The sequence below is a fragment of the Gopherus flavomarginatus genome, chromosome 1, assembly GCF_025201925.1.
Source record: "Gopherus flavomarginatus isolate rGopFla2 chromosome 1, rGopFla2.mat.asm, whole genome shotgun sequence".
Taxonomy (NCBI): Eukaryota; Metazoa; Chordata; order Testudines; family Testudinidae; genus Gopherus; species Gopherus flavomarginatus.
Genome location: NC_066617.1, coordinates 162,372,542 through 162,396,707, shown reverse-complemented (window position 1 = coordinate 162,396,707; position 24,166 = coordinate 162,372,542). Strand labels below are relative to the sequence as shown.

Genomic DNA, 24,166 nt, shown 5'->3' with positions numbered 1-24,166 from the left:
TTCACAGGTTTCTAGGGGAGCATGTTATGTATCTTCTCATTATTTTGAAATAGAAATGATCTCTTCAAAAGGTTTGGGATTTTTTCTTGTTCATTTCCAGGTTTTCGAGCTGCTGGTTCATCATAGACAAGCTACTAATAGTGATTACAATAATCATTTGCATTTATACAAGCATTTATCCCCAAAGGATCCTAAAAGGCACAAGAATCGCACCCCTACGGTTGAAGGCAGCCACCTCCTGGTACCGGGGCTGAGAGCCTGCAACTGTTGAATAGCACAAAGGAATGCTGCATAAAAGATTAATTTGGGAAGTGAAGAGGAGTGTATTCCTTGAAAAGCATAACTGTACCAAGAACCCAGGTCTCACTGCATGCAACAGGTGTGTGTAGTTTTGCTGTGCCCATACTGTCACTGATATTTCAGCATGTGAAAACCGGAGCAGACCTTGGCCTCATTATTGTTATTTAATAGGTCTATGATGGTAGTGTGTAGGAGCCTCAGTCATGCACAAGGTGCTGTACACACATAAGACAGAAAGACATTCCCTCCCCAGATACAAGACAAAAGACAACAGGTGGAGACAGGGAGACAGATGGGAGAGAAACGGGAAACAATATGAGATAGTCATTAATTGATGATCAGTAGTTGTGGGGTTCAGATCTAGAATTGTAACCACTGACTGTGAACTAGACTCTCTCTATTGAAATCGGTGGAGTCATGCTGATTTACAGCAGCTTAGGATCTGGCTAATAACACTCAAAGATCCCTGGGAAATGTTTCACATGTTTTATGTGAATTTTTCCAAAAATAGAGCAACCATTTTAAAAGAGGCCTAAATCATTATTATTATTTGTATTATTGCAGCACTTAAGAGCTGTAGTCATTGACCAGGGCCCCAATGTCATTTGTGTCAGCCTGCATCTGTAAAAGGAGCACTGAAATATCTCCAAGAAAACACCCTGTGGTGATCTGCATGCTAAGAAATGCCATGATCCGACATACATCACAGACCCCAAACTTACATTGCCTGGTAATAGATCAGTCAATGCTGTCAGCCAAGCCCATAGTTAGGCAAACAAAAGTGGGGAGGCAGTAGGGTGCGGTGGGGAGGCAGTACAAATGTGGAACTTCCCTGGCAAATTGTGAAATACCAGATGCAACTTCCTGCCATTTATGAGCTCTAGGCAAAAACAAACCCACAAAGCAAAAACTAGGAAGACTACCCCACTACTACAGTGTGGTTGGAATTCTAAACTAATTTGCCAGTGGAAACTTACAGTCTAGTGAAACACCAACAACTGTGCAGCAAAAATCTTGGGCTCTCAAGCCTGGGACAATCCTCTTCCTTTTCAGTTCTATTCCTCCCCCTTCATATTGATCCTGTGTCCCCTAGCTCAGACTCAGTGCAAATTAACTCTGTGCATTCTCATCTTGGAGTCATCGTGGATAGTTCTCTGAAAACATAGGCTCAAAGTACAGTGGCAGTAAAAAAATGTTAACAATGTTTTGAACCATTAGGAAAGGGATAGATAATAAAACAGAAAATATCCTAATGCCATAATATAAATCCAGTGTATGCCCATACCTTGAATATTGCATGCAGTTCTGGTCACCCCATAGCAAATTTTATATATATATATATATCCACACACACTGGAAAAGTGGGCTAAGAGGGGATATGATAAGAGGTCTATAAAATCTTCAATGATGTGGAGAAAGAAAATAAGGAAATGTTATTTACTCCTTCATATAACACAAGAACTTGGATTCAACCAATGAAATTAATAGACAACAGGTTTAAAACAAACAAAAGGGGGTACTTCCTCACACAACGTACAGTCAACCTGTGGAACATGTTGCCAGGGGAGGTTGTGAAGACCAAAATTAAAACAGGGTGCATAAAAGAACAAGATAAGTTCATGGAGGATAGGTCCATCAATGGCTATTAGCCAGGATGGTCAGGGATACAACACCATGCTGTAAGTGTCTGTAACTTCTGTTTTCCAGATGCTGGGTATGGACAATGGAATGGATCACTCAATAATTGCCTGTTTTGTTCATTCTCTTTGAAGCACCTGGCATGGGCCACTGTCAGAAGACTGGATACTGGGCTAGATGGACTATTGATCTGACCCAGTATGAACATGAGGTACATATGTCCTTATAAAAAGCAACAAAGAGTTCTGTGGCACCTTATAGACTAACAGAAGTATTGGATTGTATGTATGTTCTTATGTACTCAAGTCACTGTTGCTTGTATTTTTAGGGCTGAAGGTCTTAAGTTTGAGTCCTACTAATGAATGTAATGTCTGTGTGTATGCAAGCCTGGTGCAACAAATAAGGATTATGGAAATGTCTCCATTAACATAATGACAGAATGAGAATTGTAGAATTTAGCCCTAAAAGAGCAGCAATCCAAGATGACATTCTGAACTGTGCAGTCACTATCTCTGAGACAAGGTGGGTGAGGTAATATCTTTTATTGGACCAACTTCTCTTGGTGTGAGAGAGAAATTGATCCAATAAAAGATATTACTTCACTCACTTTATATTGCTAATATCCTGGGACTGACATGGCTACAAGACACTGCATACTGTCTCTAAGAGGTAACTGCTCTTTACGATGTGCCTTCCATGTCAACAGAAATGTCTTAAATAAGAGATACAAAGTGCAGCTGATTTGAGACAGTGTAAAGTGTTTCAAATAGGCTGATGACACTCACTTCTCTTTCTCCACTGGGCCTGGATGAGACAGAGTTGTTGAGGCTCAGATCAGATGAGCTAGAGACAATATAGGTAGGCTGGAAGAAGCAGATAGAGGACATAGCAAGGATTATATCGGCCCATCTGATTGTCAGTGTGCGCCTACTGTTTGTCAGCAGAGTTGGCAGATCAGGTGGTGGAGGTGTCAAAAGTTCCAGGTGCTATAAGATATTTGCATGGCAGCAGTGCCTAGAAGAGCTTCCCCTCCCCCCACATCTCGCATCTCCATCTGGCCAGCAGGTCATGACCCTTTCTCAGAGATACCTCAGACCTCTCTACCCTCATCCCTTTGTCACCCCAGTAGTAGACTATTGTAATATGTTCTATATGAGACTATGCCTTAAATCAATCTGGAAACAAAAGCCAGCATGGCAGGCATCTGATTAAGCACTCTGTCATGCCATGATCTGTGCTCGCTGTTTAAAGAATGTGTCGGATGCTCTGAGATCAGTGCTGGCTGACTGAGTGGTGTTGGTTCTAAGTTATGAAACTCTAAATGACTTGGGACCTGCCTACCTGAGAAGCTACCTCTCTCTCCATGACACACTGCTGCAGCTGGGTCAGCAGAGGAGCAAATAAACCCTATTATTCCCCTAGATGGTCCAGGAAAGGGCTGGACATTGCAGAACACATGGTTTTGGGAAAATTCAGGACTGGGGATTGTTGGGGTCATCTTGCAGATGTAACTCAGGCCGGTGGAGGCCAGAGTATGGCTGGGGTGTAACAAGCTGGCTGCTGGAATCAAAATGCTGAACCAGAGCTGCAAAGTGCACAGACACTCAGGGTATGGCATGCTTGTCTGCTGGCTATTGATGTCCGGGCTGTGAGCCACAACAGCAGAGCACTTAAGGCACCCAAGGTTACACAGCTGGTATGACACAATGCATCAATGGTCTCGACTGCACCACAGTATGTGACACACATCATGAGACTTGTGATCAAACTGCAAGAGTTGCCAATAATAAACATGCATGGCTGCATTGTCAATTTGTACCAGGCCTGAATCATGCATTTAGGTGGCATTAGAACTGAGTACAGACAAACTCAAGGAGAAACAGGGTTCTGGATCTCAACTTTGTTCTATGCACCCATCTCTGATCAAAATTAAAAATACATGTTTCTGGCTCTGAAATGCATTTGTGCCTGTATTTTTCTTTACAGGTAAATGGAAATTGCTTGTTATTTGATTTCACCAGCAATCATAATAATAAAAAAACCCTACAGCTGGTTAGTTTTGCCCTACCCCAGCAGTTACAGACAGTGATGATCCAGGCTACATCTTGAATTTGCAACTTGCACTTTGCACACACTGTCTTCCAATAAACAGTTACAAAGGTCTTGAAACTGTGTGTGTGTGTGTGTGTGTGTGTGTGTGTGACAAACTATTTGACTCACACAATTGACCTGTACAATATCACCTGTGAATACACATACAAACCATACACTGCAGGTACATGTTCTATGTCCTCATTAGCACTGCATCTGCCAAGTACCACCACAGAAAGAGAGGCTGGAGCTTTTCAGAAACTTCTTGTTTTGAATCAAAAAAAAAAAAATCCACAGCCTTTTGGGTTACTAGTAAATTTGAAGAAATAACCAACTGCAGTCTGAATGATAATACAAAATCTGAACATGTCTGTAATATGTAATTAAGCCATGCCCAACCGTATATATATATATATATATATATATATATATATATATATATATATATATATATATATATATATATATATATATATATATATATTTATTTAAGAGAATTTATATGCATGTGTAATACTGATTTGGGAAGCCAGGGTTCTAGTTCTTTGTGACCCTTACATGGAGAATTAGTAGAAGCTGAGAAACAGAAGTGAGAAGAGGTGGCCTTCAAGTGGATTGGCAGTCACATCAGACACCATGTTTCACGGGGGCCGTGACTCTGGAAGGTGTGTCCACTATCAGGAGGAGATATCTAGCCACAACCCTCTAAGGGTCAATCCCCAAAATACAAGGTATTGATCAAAACACAAATTCTCCACCCTTGTGCAGAGTGGAATGGAAAGGGGAAGGAAGGAGAGAGTGAGGGACAAGAGATGAAAGGTGACATGGGGAAGGTAAAATGATGAAGATGACCTGTGGAAAGAGGCAGAGAAGAGATGAGGCAGCCAGTATATTGTCTCTCTGGCGAGTGGTATAAAAACAAATGTATTTGCCTCGATGTCAGTACAGCCAGGGCCAGCCCTAAAGTGCAGTGGAACTGCTCTAGTGTCGTCAGCATTCTCTGCTGTGTCTGACCTTTGTAAGCAAGGCAGCGTTAGGTCATGTGTATCACAGTGGAAGATGACACTAGAGATGTGGTGTGAACTAACGGAATTGCCCACGCACAGCCTATATTGCTTGTTCCACAGTTTACTGGGTCTGTATTCTCTCCTCCAGTTATTTACAACACAGATTCCCCAGAAAGAAATCACCCGCACCTCCACCCTTTGCTCACTCTCAGTTCTTGTTTCTTACCTTGCACAATCAAATAAACCTGGGAAGTCCTGGGGTGATGCTGTGTTTGCACTGAGCATGTATAGGACCCCTCATCATAGACATCCACTTTCTGGATTCGGAGGCTGTATTCCAGAGGGGTTCGTTTTTCCAGTTCTACCCGAGGGTCCAGGGACCACTTATCCTGTCCAGCAAAAATGATGCCAGAACGGTTTAACCAGGCCACTTTGGAGCTTCGGTCTTCTACATAACATCTGTGGAGGGTGAGAACAGAGATTGGGGTATCAGCTCAGACTCCACTTTGGCTCCTACCTTCTTCCAGCATCCCATGGGATTCTGCAACATGCTCCAGGCCTGCCAACAGTCACACATCATCAGCATTGACACCACTTATTACATCAGCCACATTACTAAAGTGCTTTATAAATATGAAATGATCAAGGCAGCTCAAAGGAGATGAGAGGGGGCATGAGTAACCTGGGCCCTGCTATCTCTCTCCCTTCATAGGGACTTTTCACACGCCAAGGGGCATTCTGAGGGCTCTAGGGCTTGCATCCTGACCTCCAGCTTCCCTTTGATCCTGTCAACGGTATAGAGCAGTGTAGCAGGGTGGTCACCCTCTCCTGCCTGGAAGGGCTTAAAACAGCCCTTCAAGAGAGCTGTGGCAGGGGAAAGCTAGGCTGATTGGTAGAAAACAGCCTCAGCTGTGGCCATGCCCTAAACAGACCCAGCTGGCCCTATAAAGGCCAGGGAAGCCAGGAGCAAATACTCTCTCTCTGATTTTAGAGGGAGAAGGGCCTGGCTGCTAGGGAGCACACCTGGGTGCCTAAGGTGGAGCAGGGCTGGGGGAAGGTGAGAGGAACTGGGGAGCTCTGGCCTGGAAACTCCACAGACTGCAGGCCTAGGATAAGGCCAACTGGGTACTGAGGTTGCAAAGGTGCAGCCCACAGGTAGGCAGAGGTAGCAGGTCCAAACCCCATTGACTGTGATGAGTGGCTGATATACTGCAGTCTGCCCTAGTGAATGGGGCTAAGTGATGTCTGGCAGTAACCAAGACTGAGACAAAGTGGGGATAGTGGGTGGGGGTTCCCCTGGGTGGGGAGACCGAGAGTGTGGGGGTACTGCCAGGGGGGCAGCAACCCGGAGTAAGGGGCACTGAGGTCCTGGGAGGGACAGTCAGAGTGAGGTAAAGTGAATCACCGGCCTGCAGGGGATGCTCCAGGATGCTAGAAGAGCTAATTCCCATGGATGACCAGCAGGAGGCGCTGCAGGGCTGAGTCCACTCCCTTACAGGCAGACAGAGATGAAGATTTTTGAGCTCTCTTTCACATGAGCCCCCTCCCCCCAATGACTGAGTACACAAAAGACTCAATATTCCCAGCCCCCTGCCAGCCTGGGGGTGGTGATAGGTCAGAAATGAGAATTGGGTTTGTTGTGTAGCAAACAGCTGCTGCATCATGTGATCTACGTCCTCCATCTCCCAACTTTTGTGCCCCCAGTGTTGTATTCTGCTCCCTCACACCACCCTGATGGAAAGGCTTGGAAAACTAGATGTCCCCTTCTTGCAGCTATATATGCCATGGGTGTGTGCATGTGTTCTAACCAATGATCGAGAGAGCCTGCAGGGACGTCACTGTCACACCCTTCCACCCCTCATGACAATTGCTGTGTGTCCTTATAATGTCACACGGCATGGAAGGGTGGAGGGCAGGGGGGTATGGTACACAGAGGAGCGACAGTATTGGCTTACCACCCATCATGGCCCTAGTCCCAGCTGCCAATAGCAGCAGGGGCTGGAGGCGGGAGGATGGATTGACAGCCCTTGCAGCTACATTACAGTGATCGAATTATTTTATAGATGGTAGAGGAGCCATCACAGTCAAACCCAGCTTTAGCTGAGGTACTGGCTCTGTACAAATATCCATCTCAACCCTCTGAGCACTGACCATAGGAAAGAGACAGACAGGGGGCATGTATTGATGAGACTGAACTCCCCCATTCTTTCCTCACAGGGGTCCCCTCCAGGGCAGGGCTGAGCAGTGGCAATGGAACAAGTTTTATAGAGGGGGTGCTACAAGCCAGTGGTATCCAAATGTTTTACCTTGCACCTCCCCTTACCCCTGTGGCCCCTCCAACCCCCAGAGCTGGCTCAAGGATAGGGGTGGGATGCAGACAGGAGTAAGGAGGCTGAGGCTGAGACCATAGCTGGGGGCAGGAGTAAAGCCCCAGGTGCAGGTCTTGCAGCCGGGACCCCACATACAGGGCCAAGAACAGAGCCCTGAGTGTGGGGCCAAGAATAGAGCCCCAGGTGTGGGTCCTGCAGCCGGGGCCTCACGTGCGGGTCCAGGACTGAGCTACCACTTCAGTTTTGAGAGGAAAAGTCCTCTTTCCAAAATCACCAGACAACTTGCATGTCAGAGAGAGCAGGTTTATAGCTGTAAGACACTTTCACTTTCCATATACGTGGCAAATAAAGCTCTTAAAGAACAACAAATAGTGAAAGGACAGTCGTGGCCTCTCCATCTAGACCCTGTATAAGCCATCTTGTAGGTTCCACTGTCTCCGAATTTAACAGGAAACCTCTATGCACTAGTGCCCACCTCTCCCAGTTCCCCACCCCCACATTGCACAGGGCAATTCTCGGCACATTCTTTGTGGCACCCACTCAGTCAGCCTGAATGACCCAGCCTGCATTGCAGGGCAGTAGAAGAAAGTTTGGCAGTGAGATCACTGGCCAGGTTTGTTCAGATTTGCCTTGCAAGAGAAGCCACTATTCTCATAGTATTTCTTACTTGCCCACAATAGCAGGGCTTCTCACAAGCATTTCCAATACCCCACGGCAAGCATATCGTGCTAACTCTGAGGGAAAACAAAATATGCAAGAGGCTGAACTGTGACACATGTAACTTGCACAGGTTCCTTGATAGTATAGTGGTAGGGAATGGAGGCACTCTGACAGCTCAGGTATGGGAACGGAGCCCCGAGTGTGGGTCTGGCAGCAGCCGGGACCTCGCATAAAATCTTGGGGGTGCTGCGGCACTCCCCACAACCCTAGTTCCCACGCCTATGGGGCTGACACACACATGGATGGAACAGAGGGTGGACGCTTGCCCTCAAGCTACCCAGGCTGTGCCTGTTCTGTGGACATATAAAGGAGTAAAATCTCTGAGGCTGTTAGACCACCACCTCTCATGGCTCCACTCCATCTGTGGGAATTCAAAGAGGCCAGCACTTCTCATCAGCACTATTCACACAAATGTTGCACTTAAGAGAGAACAAAAGAAGATAAAGATTGTTGCCGAACAACAAAAAGGATATTGACAGTAGGTTTTCAAATAGCCTCTTAGGAAGGGTCAAACATTTTCCAACTTCCTACACTTGAATGCGGTTCATTCAGATTTTGCTGAGGCAACAGTCCACAGCTATGTGACTCCACCCGTATACAGCACTCCTCTCTAGCAAACATGCCCACAGAAGCTTTCTGAGTTGTTCTGGGGTCAGTTCTGGGCAGTAGGAATGCCATGCTGTGTGGTGATAAACAGGCACTGGTCAAGCTAGGAGCTTGACTAACATTTGCCTGCAGGGTGCAGCCCATAGATTTCGGCCTGTGTAACTGACTTCCAGCAAAGAGAGGCCAGTGAGGCTTCACTCGCCCAAGTCTGAGCTGGTTCTTCTGTCCAGATGCACATTTCCCCTGAGGCAAGTTTACAGCTGGGATTGTTTTTGTTTTAAAATCTGCCTCTTTACTAAGAAAGAGGGCCGGGGAGAGGAATCACTCTGGGATCATTTGCGTTTAGTTAGGTGGGCAGTGGATCAGGTGGCTTTGAGGCATGCAATGTCAACGAATGGTGCCACCTCAGACTGCAGTCCTGGTGACAGGAGCAGAAAGCAACCATCTGAGGAAGGTGCTGAGACAGAGGGCTGATAACACATCACACTATTGGTGACCTTCTGCCCATCTCTAATGTCTTCCACCCGACCATCTCAGAATACTGCACTCACATTCATGAAAGTCGCCCTTCCCATCCAGTGGTGCAATAAATCAGTATTATTACCACAGAAAGGCTAAGGGCCAGATTTGCCTAATTCAGTGCCTAGAGCTGCAGATGGGCACCTAATGGAATTTTCAAAAGCACCTGTGTAGGTGAAAGCTGACATTGAAGACAATGGGCGTTAGATGCCTACGGCACTTAGGTGCTTTTGAAAATCCCTCTGTTCTTAGCTGCATCTCTAGGCACCACGGGTGCAATCTACAACGCGACGTAGGCACCTAAACTCCAGAGTTAGACACCTAACTCCCTGTGTGTGGCACCACTATGATTCATGAAATTCCCGCTTAGCTGCTGCTTAACCCCGCAGGCATCTAAACTAACTTTGCACTGTTAAAATTCCCTGGGTGCCTAAGTTTTAGATCCTGGGACACACACACTGTTGCCTCCATCAGAACAATTCATGAACTGAAGGAAGATAGGCATTCAGTTGCTGAAATCACATGAAGGCCTCAATCCCCTAAATATAGTCAGAGGCTTAAATAGCCACTGGGCCAGGGAGTGTGAGAGAGAATGACTCTGTAGCCTGGCGACTGAGGCACCCACCTGCCAGTTGCTCTTTCATTAATTATCCACAGGGAAACAGCTTCAACAGGAGAGACTGAGGGAGCTCTACATCTGAATATCCCAGAGCTCTGAGAGGTGGGAGAGCCTTGTGCAAATCCTTTCTCCCCCTCTGGAAGAGAGGGGGGAATTAACCCTGGGTCCCCCACATCCCATTTGTGTGCTCAACTCACTGAGATACAAGTTATGAAGTGGGCACCAGCACTACCACTGGCCATTTTGTGTGGAGCAAGGCAGGCACCTAACTCATTCCTGCAAGAACAGTTTAGGTGCTTAAGCCACCTGACTGCAGACAGTTGGTTCCTGTTCAGGGGTCGATAGTAGAGATAGATGCTCCTGCAACCTGAACATATGTACCTATCCCCTGGAGAGGGGTGGGACCTAGGACAAACTCTTCTAGTCGACATCTCCCATTGGCTAGCTTAGGCAGCTCCCCACCTAGCATGTTGGATTTTGTGGACTGTATTTTTAGGCTCTCCCATCACTTTATAAGGACCTAATGCACCTAACTCAGCTTTGTGGATTACAGTGTGATTTTCTAGATTCCTCCAAGTCTGGTGCCGTGACACTCAGCATAGCAGCACCAAAGTCCTTTTCCCTAAATCTGGCCCTAGGTGACTTCCCCAGCATCAAACTGCAGATCAGTAGCCAAGCCAGGACTAAAACCTAAGTCTCCTAACTTCCAGGGCTAAGCTTTAACCATGAGGCCATCCTTGCTACCCTAATGCCTCTTAACTTCACTTGTGTAGGATGTTCACTGCTACCCCAATGTTTAGCTTTATCTGCCAAGGCTTGCTTCCACTGGAATGACATGTATATGTTAATGCCTATGTTAGTGCTGCAGCCCTAAGCAGTTTTGCCCTGGCCTCCATGTTCAGGAAACGAGCATGCACGTACTCTCAAGCGAGAAGCATTACCCGAAAGTTACCGTTGGGGCTAGGCAAATTTTGTGGTCAGCCATTTCCAGGAAACCTCACCCCCCCGAGGGTGGTAACGAGGCACCTGTAAATCTCCTAATTAGGAGAAACCTGGCCAAAAAACTGAACACGTCATTACCCTTATAAATTGCCCACCGTGCAAGGGTGGGCAGGGAGAAAGAAACGCAGAAGCCCATACCCGTAACCGAGCCTGATCAACTCGAAGTCTCCCTCGGCTCCGTGTTCTCAGAAGCCTACCCGTCTGCCGGTGGTAATGAAACGTTTGTGGTTTGTGTGTGTAAGTATGCCTAGCTGCTAATTTTGCTAATTCTGCTAACTAACTGAGCCTGTAATCGTGTTGTAAGCCGGAGACGAAAGCTGATCCCAGCCGCCCCAAGGCTCCTACTAGGGGAAACCCGTTGACCAGGAAACCTTGAACGCAAGGGGGATTGACCAGAGTATCACGGCAATCTTTAACTGTCTTATTGCATTTTTTTTACTTAGACGAGTAATTGCATTTATGCTTAATAATAGCACCAATAGCACCTTTACTAACCCTTGGAAGGACCTGAATAACTACTGGGACTTAGAGCGGTACCAGGATCAGCTTCTGTTTGTAATTGCAGTATTTTTATTATTTGTTCTAGTATTATATTGTAGGTCCAAGTTGTAACTAGTATTAAGTTGTTCCTCATCCTCACTTGTGACCCATTCAATAAACCCTCAATTTTAACCCCACGACTCATTGTTTGCGTTATCCCCATTGCTACCTTCAGGGCACTTGTCACCCCTCCCGAGGACATCCAGTGATCGAGCCTCCGCCCTATCCCAACGCTTATTACCCGGTAGATAACGGGCACCTTGTGACCATATCGGTGGAGCGAGGGGCAAGAGTAATCAGTGATCAACAGCATACTGCCCTTTAATTGCCACAGCAGCCATTCCATCACCAGGGGACACCCCAGCTTAGTGGCAGAAGACTGAGCAGCAGTGAGGGAGGAGTGAGTATGTTCCATAAATCCATTCCAGGGGAGTACAGGCTCGGTCCCAGGTGAGTACAGAATGCACGGTGGCTTTTGCCTGTCACTGAAGACAAACATCTTCAGCCAAGCAAGGGCAGCTAGATGGCTAGGTCCAACCACGTGTTAAGGAAGAACAGAACAAACCTGCCAGCTGCCATAAGAAATGCTGCCCCTGGGAAATTAAAATGTGTATGTCATAGCCTATCCTACACTGCTGACACCCAGGGGTCAGATCATCAGTAGAGCCCAGTGGTCAAGGCAGGTCACTTGCTAGATTCTAATAACCTTGCAGGCTCCCTTGTAATGGACAGTGCCAACAAAATGAAAACAAACAAAGAGAGAGAGAGAAATTGGATGAGTAAGTGAAATGGATTTGAGCTACTCTCGCTCCTGTTCCTCTAAAACTGTCAGAGAAAATCCATGTACAAATGTGGAAATTCCAAGTCCTGGTTCTCTCTGAACATATATCAAAGTAGGTTAGGTATCTTGGTGCATGTATACACGTACACACATGTACCTATCTTCCATATGGATCATCCAGCTTTATTGAGTACACATTAATAAGGATTTATGTGATGATGCTCAGTGTCAGAAGTGTTAATTCAATACTAATAGAATATTAACTGGTATATTAACTAATATTTGAACAGTAATTGCTGTGTGGCATCCATTAGATCAGGGGTAGGCAACCTATGGCACGTGTGCCGAAGGTAGCAGGCGAGCTGATTTTCAGTGTCACTCACACTGCCTGGGTCCTGGCCACTGGTCTAGGGGGCTCTGCATTTTAATTTAATTTTAAATGAAGCTTCTTAAACGTTTTAAAAACCTTATTTACTTTACATATAACAATAGTTTAGTTATATATTATAGACTTATGGAAAGACACATTCTAAAAACATTAAAATGTATTACTGGCACGTGAAACCTTAAATCAGAGTGAATAAATGAAGACTCGGCACACCACTTCGGAAAGGTGGCCTACCCCTGCATTAGATATTAAACAACTGTTAATGTCTGATAATCAGTGAGCATTATCACAATTACATTTGAAGGTTTCTGATTAGATTTATTGAAATCATTATTGTCCCCTTAAATTAACACATACTGATTGTGATGCTACACCCCATAGTCATCATAGAAATATTGTTATAATATGAATATGGCATAACTAAGATATATTTTATGCAAGATGGGTCATATAAGGTATCTTTGGAAAGGTTATGATTTGCTGAATGTGATTATCCAATCTGTATGCATGTATCATTGCTGTATCTGAAGTTAGGAATATTGACTATATAACAATTACAACTGTGTGTGTATTTGGGGGAATGCCCACCACACAGTAGTCAGTCAGCCTCAATAGGCCATGTAAGAAGGACAATAGAACTTTATCTCCCACCTTCCTGAGAGGCTTCCTGGGATGTTGCTTTGACCCTGCAGGATCATGTGATGATGTCACCTGGTACAGAGTACCACCTTGGACACGGCTGGTATTTTTCCAAAGGATTCCCGCCTTATGTAAATCCTAATTAAGGCTGGGAAGTAAGTCAATCAGAGCTCTTCTGCATTGCCTCCCTGCCCAAAAAGGCAAACTGCTGAAAGCACCTAAAGCAATAAAGGAACTAATGGGGGAGGGATGAAAAGAGCAGGGCATATCTCCCTCCACTTTGAGGGAGGGGGTGATTTTTATGAGCTTACGCTATATAGATCTCTATACAGCATGAGACAATATAATTTTAGGTTTACATTTCAGAGAGTGTGTACACAGGAGAGCTGGGCATTCCTCTAGCTGAGCCCTCCCCAGGGCTGCCCAGGGGTGTGTGTGGAAGTGGGGCAATTTCCCCCAGGCCCCGGGCCCCACAGGGGCCCCCATGAGAATATATTATTCTATAGTATTGCAACTTTTTTTTATGGAAGGGGCCCACAAAATTTCTTTGCCCCAGGCACCCTGAATCCTCTGGTCTGATAACAGACTGTGTGATTCTACAGCTGGGTTGTCCCTGCCTGTGCGTGCGCTGGACAGGGGCTTGAGAGCCTGACATTGTAGCACAGAGTGCGGGGGACCCAGGCTGGTGGGACAGGCAGACTCAGTGGCACCCCAGAAGGGGGGGTCCAACCCATCACATTCATTATTTGCAATACATCTTTTTTGGTTTTTCTTTCCCAAAACATTCTTGGGTGCAGGCTTGGAAAATGAATCCTCTACACAACACCAGAGCACATGTCAATAATGACCTGTAACAAGCCACGGGCCTGTAAAGTTGGGCTGCAACTAGCCTATTCAGTCCTTGGCCACTGCTCATGCTGCCACCAAGAAGGCCAATCAATACTGGTGGTGGTTCCTTGGAAACTGTTTCTTCCCCATTACTATGTAGGCAATCACAGAGCCATTAAATGGCAATGACTTTTGTTTAATATCAACCTTAGATCAAATTTAAACCAAAGACCTAGAATAGAATATCTCTATGTCCTACAACCAATCGCCCTAAGCCACCCAGACCACATAAAAGCAAATTCACTGGAGGCTGGCAGGCATATAATAAGATGCTTAGCTATTGGATCAAATTTTAAACCTGCCACAGATGTAATTTCAGTACTTACATGGTATTTAATATCCATGCAGTAACTAGCCTAGTGATTAGAGAAATGGCGCAGGAGCTAGAACTTTACAGGTTACACAGATAGTCCTTTCGCCTCTCTGTGCCTCAGTTTCCCATTTGTAAAATGGAGAGAATGACTCATAGGAAGTGGCAATATACTCATTAGTGTTTTTAAGTGCTCTGAGGCCTTCAGCTAGGACTGTCATCCATACAGTAAGTGCAGAATGTTATCATCTAAGGTAATTGCCTGCAGGAAGGGTATTTAGGGAAACTGCATTGAACATGCCACTGTATGTGGAAAACACAGTGTATTTCTAATGCTACCTCTTGCTCACGCTCACCTAAGACAGATGCCACTCACCTCCCTGTTTCAAGAGGATGATGCGCTCATTAGTTATTTACTTCAGATACTTATCTGTACCATCTGTACCAGTTCCATAATACGGTGCTCATTAGGAACGCAAAATTTGTAAGAAACATTCACTAGATTAAGGTCCCCACATTTCAGGATCTGTTGCTCAGGGGGAGAAAAAGTGTCACAATGTCCTATCGTGACACTGTTACTGAATCCTCAGGTGATGAAGTCACATCACCACGCCAGTATGCTCCAGCCCAAATCACATGGCCACCCCAGCCATGTGCTCAAGACAGCAGCACAAGAACCTGAATGAACTGAACAAAATAGACCACAGCATGTAGGGTGACCAGACAGCAGGTGTGAAAAATCGGGACGGGGGTTGGGGGTAATGGGAGCCTATATAAGAAAAAGCCCCAAATATCGGGACTGTCCCTATAAAATCGGGACATCTGGTCACCCTAACAGCATGCCCCTGTCTGAAACAATTCATGAGTTCACCATGCCTCTGCCTGAATGACATCTGAATTACCCACAAGAATGATGTGGGACAGTCCCTTGAAAATCTAGACTGTTCCATCAAATGAGAGCTGCTTTTCAATCCAAAATCAGTTTATTTCTTACCTTGCTTCCTGTTTGAGCACTTTCATTTCTGGGGTCCCCACAAAACTGGGTCTTTCATTTCCTTCTGTGGCTCCCTGGTGCTCACACATTTCTATTTCATTTTATTGCTTCTGGTTTTCAGCACCAGCAAGGCAAGCGGGGGGTGGGTGGGTGTGTACTTCTTGCAGCATGCAGAGGAGAGTTTTTGAGAACCCCTGTATCCCAAATCCCAGCTGGATTTGGAACTAATTCTGTGGCAGCAGCAGCTCCTGCTGCTGCTCTTCCTTCCTCCCCAACTCATCTACGTAATTAACAGAACAGGCAAACCAGAGGTGACTTTGCAAGCCCCCCTCAATCAGAGTTTGATTTAGAGCCAGCATAAGGTTGGAGTTCAGATCAGACTCCCATTTTATCTGAACCTCTCAACGTTTTAGGCATTCCAGTTTGGGCCTTCCTCTAATTACAAAAGGAAATGTGAGCCTTAAAAGATCTCACAAGGGGGTACGTCGCTGCTGTGTCCTCACACTGGCAGACACAGCCCCCTCCCCTGCTGAATGGAGCATAAGGGTCTGATCAGAAGCTGACGGATCCCTGAGGTCTAGCTACGAATCACTGGGAGTCTCCTCAGATGGTGAATTATAATCCCATAGGTTGCATTTCCTTCCCTCAACCCTTCTCCTTTTTCTCGCTCCAGCCCTATCATTTTCCCTCAGAATTTCTCCACGCTGCCTCTCCTCCCGTAGAGATGACTGCATGCAGCGTATTCATTTCCCAGCATGTTGTTGAAACACTTGTAGCAGTTTATGTTCTTTCTGTCGCTCCCACAACTCTTGTCCCCAGATCCCCCTCCCCACCTTCCAGCAAACAGACGGGTGCGCTGTCAAGAAGTGTTATTTCGATGGAAGCCAGTGACAGGTTATCAAGACCCAATTCATCATCAGCCACAGAGAGAACAGCAGTAAAGCGCTCACCTCCTATTTCCTGGAAGATGGCCATAGCTAGAGCTGGGAAGCTGGGCAGGGCTCTGAGATGGCACCAAGCATTCTCTCTCTCAGGGCTTAGCTGGCTGGTTCTTGCTCACATCCGTAGGGTCTAACCGATCACCCTATATGGAGACAGGAGGAATTTCCCCCTACACTGGATTGGCAGGGACCTTGGTGGGGGGGAATTCACTTTCCTCTGCAGTATATGGGTAAGGGTTACCCAGATATACCCAGGATTGTCTGGGTATATCTCATGTAATCATTTGCCTGTGGGGGATTTGAACACTGGTGCACCTCAGTCCCTCCAATTCTCTGCCCATGGCACATAATAGTCTAGTCTTCTGTGGGCTGTAATGCTTTGGTCTAATTGCTGGGTTTAGAGGCAGGGGCTGGGTGGTCGTGGTGGTCAGAGAAGACGATCTGGGTATTCCCTTTTGGCCTTAAACTTTATGACTGTGTGGTGGGGAAGGTGGAGCCATTTTTTGGACTATATCTGTGAGTGCTTCCTCTCTTGTATGAGAACAATGAGGCTAAGCAATTGTGGGTTAAGACCAGAGGTTCTCAAACTGTGGTCCGTGGACCACCAGTGGTCCGTGAGCTTCATTCAGGTGGTCTGTGAATAGTTCCCTCTAAGGTTTGTGCCTGGGTGGCCGCACACGAAAGAATGAAGAACCCACCTAATCAGTGGAGCCACGTAGATGTGGCTCCACTAATTAGGTGCCTGGACCCTGGAGAAGAGCACATGTAAGGTGAGGTGGTGGCCTTGGGGGGAATAAGGGGTAGGTAGGAGGGGGAAGTAGGGTGAGAAGAGGGGGTGGGGAGAATTTGGGACTTGCAGGGCTGCGGCAGCCAGAGAAAGAGGTGACTTCCCCCAGCTCCACAGCTGCGGCTGCTGGGAAGAGACCCCCCCCTCCTTCCCAGCCCCATCTTGGGTGTTGCCACAGCAAGGGGGAGAGGGCACATCCATCACATTAGAAAGGTAAGACTACTGATATTAAAATATGAGTTGTGTGCTTTTATTTGTAGAACAAAAAATAGTTAATTATTATTAAGCTTTTTTCATAGAGTGCTTTTATCCAAAGTACTTTACAATAGTTAGCTAACGGTACAAACAACCTTTGGAAAAATCATTAAGTGGTCCGCCAAGACCCTCAGCAATTTTCAAGTGGTCTGTGAAAAAAAAAAAGTTTGAGAACCACTGGTTTAGACTATAAAGAGGGTGGCTGAAGCACTTTTTTCTACTGCCTGTAGAGGCCATTATTCAGCATAAATGTATAGGACTTTTTGGAGAGGGCAGAGGGTACACATCCCACAACAATGGAGGGTAAGAAAGGAATCTTTGTGTGTGACTGGCTGAGGTTCTATTGAAATGATTATTTGATGGTGCTGGGATTTTATTGTATGACCAATGATGTGGTAGGATGTCTAGAGCTTTGAATAAGATCATTTTATTATTTTAAATCTAAAATAAAATAAATGAACTCTGACCAGCCAAATCCTGTAGTTCTTACACTGGCAAAACTCACTGACTTCAAATGGAGTTTTGCCTGTGTCAAGACTGCAGGACTGGGACCTATGTGTTTAAATGAAATACAGTGTTGGTTTACCATGAAACCACAGCTCTTGCTTCAGTTGTAAGAAAAATTCTTGTGGCCTTAGCTGACATTTTCCATTCACTGATCTCAACATACTTTGTAGAGATAAGTGTGAGTGACATGACCTCCGATGCTCCCCTTTACTCCGTTACCCTGTTATAACACTACCTCCATGGAACACAACAAAACTCAGCTCCCTGCAGAAAATAAATAGAGGCAGAAGGTAAAATTAAACATTTCAAATCCAGCCTACTGCATTCTTATATCAGAAATGCCATCTGCCTTCTCTGGACAGCATCAAAGCCTGCCGTGGCTGAAACGTCCACATAAAGCTTGCCTTCTCATAAGAGCCGTGCTCCTGCAAGGAACGAGGAGCTTTCTGTAATCATGTGTGTCTGCAGGATTTAGCTAACTTCCCCTGCTGCCCTCTACCCCAGTAACATGGCAAGACAGAAAAGAAAATGGAATCAAATGCTTCTTATTCAATGCAAAACACTGACTCCTGGACACGTGCACTGAATGGGCCAGAAAATTCTGCAATGTGATGCAAAGCGTGATCCTGGATGGACAGTGTGATTGTTAGATACAATAGTGCCAGAGGCCCTGTGAAGAAAATCCCAGAGCACATCACACTAAGTTTGTTTTGTCTTGTCTTCCCGTTCTGCTCAGCCCTTCCCTGCCTGGTAAGCATTAGGGTGACCCGATGTTACTGATTTTATAGGGACAGTCCTAATATTTGTTTTTTTTCTTATATAGGCACCTATTTTCTCCTCGCACCCCCTACCCTTATCTCGATTTTTCACATTTGCCATCTGGTCACCCTAGTAATCATTGACTCAAGTACAGCAACAGTTAACAGAGAAGAGTGGCAAGAATGAACCACCTTAGTTTGCATTCACCTTTGTTTTTTATTCCATTATATACTCATGAAGAAAGAGCTGTGAACATGCTGCACAACATTCTAGTCCTAAGCTCTCCCAGCAGAAGGTACTGTAGGGAATGCTCAAACTGTAGCAGGTTGGTTATAGGAAACACATAGCTACTCCAGCCCCAGTCTCTGCCAGGAGGAGTCACTGTAAGGAATGGGGTAAGAGCACTGGCTGGTGCAAAGCTCACAGCTACTCCAGTCCCAGTCCCTCCCAGCAGGAGGTAGGTGTCAAAGAGATTAATGCAGAATTGCCGGCTATGAGCAATTTGCAGTTACTGTAATCCCAGACTGGCCCAGCAGAAGGTGCTGCACGCAGTTGAAGTTGAATACACCCTCATTAAGGCCTGGTCTACACTGGTGGGGGGGTAGGTGGGAAAATCAATATAAGACACACAACTTCAGCTACGAGAATAGCGTAGCTGAAGTCAACGTATCTTAGATCGAACTAAAATTATGTACTTCACATCCTCGCGGTGCTGGATCGATGCCATGGCTTCCCCTGTCGAGTTTGCTTCTGCCTCTCGCACTACTGGAGTTCAGCAGTCGACGGGAGAGCGATCCGGGATTGATTTATCACATCTACACTACACGCGATAAATCGATCCCGATACATTGATCGCAACCCACCGATCCGGGTAGCGCAGACATACCTTAAGACACAACTTTTTTAAAGGGCTGGGGTACCCTATCACTGACACTCATTAACTGTCATCAAGGCCTCGAACCAACAAAACACTTAAGCATGTGCTTAACTTACTGTGATGAACTAGGAATGTTCTTAATGTTTTCTCTGAATACTCTGTTGGTGCCTCAGTGTCCCCATGGCAGTTCTTAAGTATCTGGCAGAGCAAAGGGCCAGTGCACCTAAATGCCTGACCCTTTGTCTCCTAGCAACTGATGGCCTGGGCCCCTCCCCTGCAAAGGCGCCAGCTGAAGGTGTTGGAGACAAAGAGATCAGGTGACCTCATGTCCCGGGAAAGGAGCTGAGCAGAGAGGAGGGGCTGGGGGGGGGGTTGTTAGTCTGGAGCTGACTGAGGGCAGACATGGGGGTCTGGCTCACTGCCCCCCAGAATGGACCCAGCTGAGGGGTCCGGTTCTCTGTACCTACAAGCTCTGTTTTAGACCCTGTTCCTATCATCAAATAAACCTCTGTTTTACTGGCTGGCTGAGAGTCACATCTGACTGCGGAGTGGGGGTGTAGGACCCTGTGGCTTCCCCAGGACCCCACTGAGGCGGGCTCGCTGTGGGAAGCACACGGAGGGGCAGAGGATGCTGAATGCTCCAAGGAGAGACCCAGGAGGTGAAGCCGTGTGAGCTTCTTGCCCTGAACAAGTCTGCTCCAAGGGAGAGGAGGCTCCCCAAAGTGCTGACTGGCTTGGTGTGGAGCAGTTCCAGAGCATCGCCCGGTGACTCCGTGACACTTACATTCTAAGCAAGTGCTTAAGTCCCTTTAACTTAAAAGTTAAGCACATTGCTGAATCAGGGCTTAAGTACAGTTCCAAGCTCTCTTTACCACCAGGCTATTACAGTCACTTTGGGATTTTATTATTAATTATTTTTCTGTTGATTTAGAAAGTTTGCATTTAAACATGGCCCTACCCTGGGAAGCTGGTAGAAGTGGAAAGAAGTAGAATCCATCCATCACTCACTTTCTATCGAGTACTATTATTTTGTCTCTGCTCTCAGACCTGCTTGTTGCTTCCTAGGGCTCTTCTCACTTTTGTTATGATTGTGGACAATTCCCTTGTAATGGGATTCCACAGGGCTGATAAGCTCTCCGGAGTCTTGTTCATTTCATTTAGTGTAACTCCGCATCTTTTTAGCTAAAGCGATAATAATAACAGTGCTGCCAATTCTCATGTGTTAGTCATGAGTCTCATGATAATTATGGCTTTCCTTAAAACCCCAGCTCCTGGAGTCAAGTGAATATGTGATTATTTCAGCCTTCATTCTTAAAGAAAAAGATGGCTGTTGAGAAAGCTTTAAAATGTGACCTCAGTGCACCCTGAAGTCTCAAAAAGCAGAAGAAAAATAAAAAGAACACCCAATCTATTATTTTTTACATAACCTCATGATTTTAAAGACAATCTCATGATTTTTGGTGAGCCAGACTCATGATTTTTGAGCATTTGGAGTTGGCAAGACTGAGGGAACGTGGCTACCAGTGTTGTGCTGTCTTTATTCAAGGAACCGACTAGTAGCCTGGCACATGCGATATACCCCAATAGTAACATGCCAGGGAATTCAGTTCTCCAGCCAGGAGTCAGTGCTCTGTAAAACATCACCCCAGTGCCTCTCACTGACAAACCTGGTCTACATACAGAGTTTGTTCCAGTATAACTATTTTGGTTAGGGGTGTGATTTCTTTACCCAAGAATAGTTACACCAGCCCAACCCCTAATGTGAATGTAGTTATATCAGCATGTAGATACAGATTATTACCCTTCCTGTATGAGAACTACTATCCCGGTATAACCGCCTTTATACCAATATAACTGGGCCTGTATCAAGGGTTGTACTGCTGTCACCATACTGGTATAGTTAGAGTGGTACAACTTTTGTGCATAGATCAGATTTCAGACCAGGGCCTATCTGAGCGATCCAGGATTTGCATAGGCAGGATCTCTACCCCTTAACTCACCAGACAGGGGAAAGGCAGTGAGATCCCATCAGCCTCCTCAGGACATCCCATTCAGGGAACAGAGCCTCTGTTCTGTTCTCCTTTGTAATGCAGCATGTACCCCTGCTGTCACAGCCTGAGGGTATGTCTACATCTACAATTTTGCAGCGCTGGTTGTTACAGCTGTATTAGTACAGCTGTATAGGGCCAGCGCTGCAGAGTGGCCACACTTACAGCAACCAGCGCTGCAAGTGGTGTTAGATGTGGCCACACTGCAGCGCTGTTGGGCGGCTTCAAGGGGGGTTCGGGGAACGCGAGAGCAAACCGGGGAAGGAGACCAGCTTCACCGCGGTTTGCTCTCGCGTTCCCCGAACCCCCCTGCAAACCGCAGGGAAGGAGACCTGCTTGCACGGGGGTTCGGGGAACGCGAGAGCAAACCGGGGAAGGAGACCTGCTTCACCGCGGTTTGCTCTCGCGTTCCCCGAACCCCCCTGCAAACCGCAGGGAAGGAGACCTGCTTGCTCGGGGTTCGGGGAACGCGAGAGCAAACCGGGGAAGGAGACCAGCTTGATTACCAGAGAGGCTTCCTCAGGTATGCTGGGATACTTGCTTATTCCACGGAGGTCAAGAAAAGCGCTGGTAAGTGTCTACACTTGATTACCAGCACTGGATCACCAGCGCTGGATCCTCTACACCCGAGACAAAACGGGAGTACGGCCAGCACTGCAAACAGGGAGTTGCAGCGCTGGTGATGCCCTGCAGATGTGTACACCTCCTAAGTTGCAGCGCTGTACCCCCCTCACCAGCGCTGCAACTTTGTGATGTAGACAAGCCCTGAGTCACTATCTCTGTGGCTCCACAGGATGGACTGCTGCTGCCTTGCATAATCTCAACCTGGCTGTTGTTTACAGAGCTGCCAAGTGCCTTGATAGCTTGAGTCAGGATCTTGCTCGCAGAAAAGGCAGAAAGCAGGAATGATGAGCTCTCTGTGGAAGCAGACTATCAATTCCTTCCTCTCTTTTGGGTCACTTGAGAACTCATCAATTTCCAGCCAGAAAACTGGCTCTGATTTTGATCCAGAATGATTGGAGGATGCTAATCAGCTATCAATCACACAGACTTAATTAAGTGCCCAATCAAGAACATACTCTTCACTCAACCTGCCTGCAATTTTCCTCCATGTAGCCAGTGCTGCTACTCTTTCAGAAGGGGAAGCCCTGGATTGGGGCTGCAGGTCAGGAGTGAGACAAACTGGCAGAGCTGTGCCAGGAGCCCAGGATGGGAATAGCAGGGTGTGCTGCAGGTTGGGAGTGAGATGCATTAGTTCATCACTTGATTGCACTTTGTCAGAATGAAGGGTCCTTCACCTATATCTTTAATGAGGATAAAAGTGAACATTTTCAAAAGCCCGTAAGTCACTTAGGAGCCTAAATCCCATTGAAAGGCAACAGTACTTAGAAATTGAGCAAAAAAAGTCTGAAAGCATTTGAGGCCGCCAGACTTCTGCCAAAGAATGTCAGAGTTTAATTTTTGTCCAGGAGAAGCACTTATATAGGAAAAGGAGCCCCAGAACAACCTCAGACTGACGGACAAGCAGAAAGACAAATTGCCCCATCTTCCTTATTCTTTAGTACAGGTTTTCCAAAGTCGAGGCATTTGTCACATAATCAGAGAGCACCAAGAGGTTGCCACCCTGAATGCTTCCAAACTTTTCCTCCAGACTTTTTTAAAAGAAGAAATGCATTTCTGAGACACCACCTCCTCTTATGGTAGGGGGAGAGGAAGAGTGATCAATCTGGCTGGAAGGCCCATGTGACTGCTCTGTGTCTGGTAATTATCCAGCCCGCAGAGACAATCTGAAACGTTCCACTCTGTATCAGAGCATTACAGCATCTGGAGCTGCTATACCCAGATAAAAAGCAGAAAGACAATCAGGCAGATGGGGAAAGACAGTGCTACATCACAGGAGGGAGGATGATCGGCAAGAACTGGCGAGAAGCATCAAGGCAGACAGTGCAGCTACTGGGGAAATAAAGCCACAGATTAGTAATGCAAAGGAGAATGTTGAAAGAGGCAGAGTGAGAAGGAAAGAAACAGAGTGATGATGAGACAGGGTGAATGCAAGAAAGAACGAAACAAGAGAGAGTGGGACTTGAAAGAGGAAACTTCAAAGTCCTCTACCCTTCCACCTGCCCACCCAAAATGAACCTGGAGGGACCAGTCAAGGAGAATGTCAGCATGGCAAGGGACAGAATCAGAAATTAACTAATTGAGGGTGGAATAAACAGTCACAGCATTGCAACCAGTGCTTTCCCATAGTGGTTTGCAAAGGGAAGGGGACTATAAACTCAGGCTAATATACAAGTAATTAAACCTTTGGGGTTTACTTGATTTACTCTATATTTAGGGAAGAGAAAGAGGTTTAGGAAGGAATTCACTCTCACACATAACGGTGTAGCATTGCACAATAGCCCAAGTAAATTATATGGTGGTTCCAACCTTCCTCTGCAACATCACTTACTGACACCAGAGGCAGGATACCGTACCACATTGTCATAAGGTATTCTTATCCAATCTATGCCCTGATATGCAGCACGGTTCTGCCTGACACGGGCTGTCTGCCCAATGTGTTGGTAGTCGGTTTTACTGAACCAGGAAGACCTGAGGATCAAATAGCAGGAAGTCACAT

The 24,166-nt window shown here is 46.3% G+C and overlaps 1 protein-coding gene across 5 annotated transcripts in view; it reads right to left on the bottom strand.

Annotated features, from left to right (window-relative positions):
• Positions 1-24,166, bottom strand: part of LSAMP (limbic system associated membrane protein) — a 747,548-nt gene that overhangs the window by 248,953 nt on the left and 474,429 nt on the right. For all 5 annotated transcript variants that reach the window (XM_050960825.1, XM_050960834.1, XM_050960843.1 and 2 more), the window contains one exon: positions 5,263-5,495. In XM_050960825.1, the coding sequence (XP_050816782.1) occupies positions 5,263-5,495 (233 nt within the window). The remainder of the gene's footprint in view (positions 1-5,262; positions 5,496-24,166) is intronic.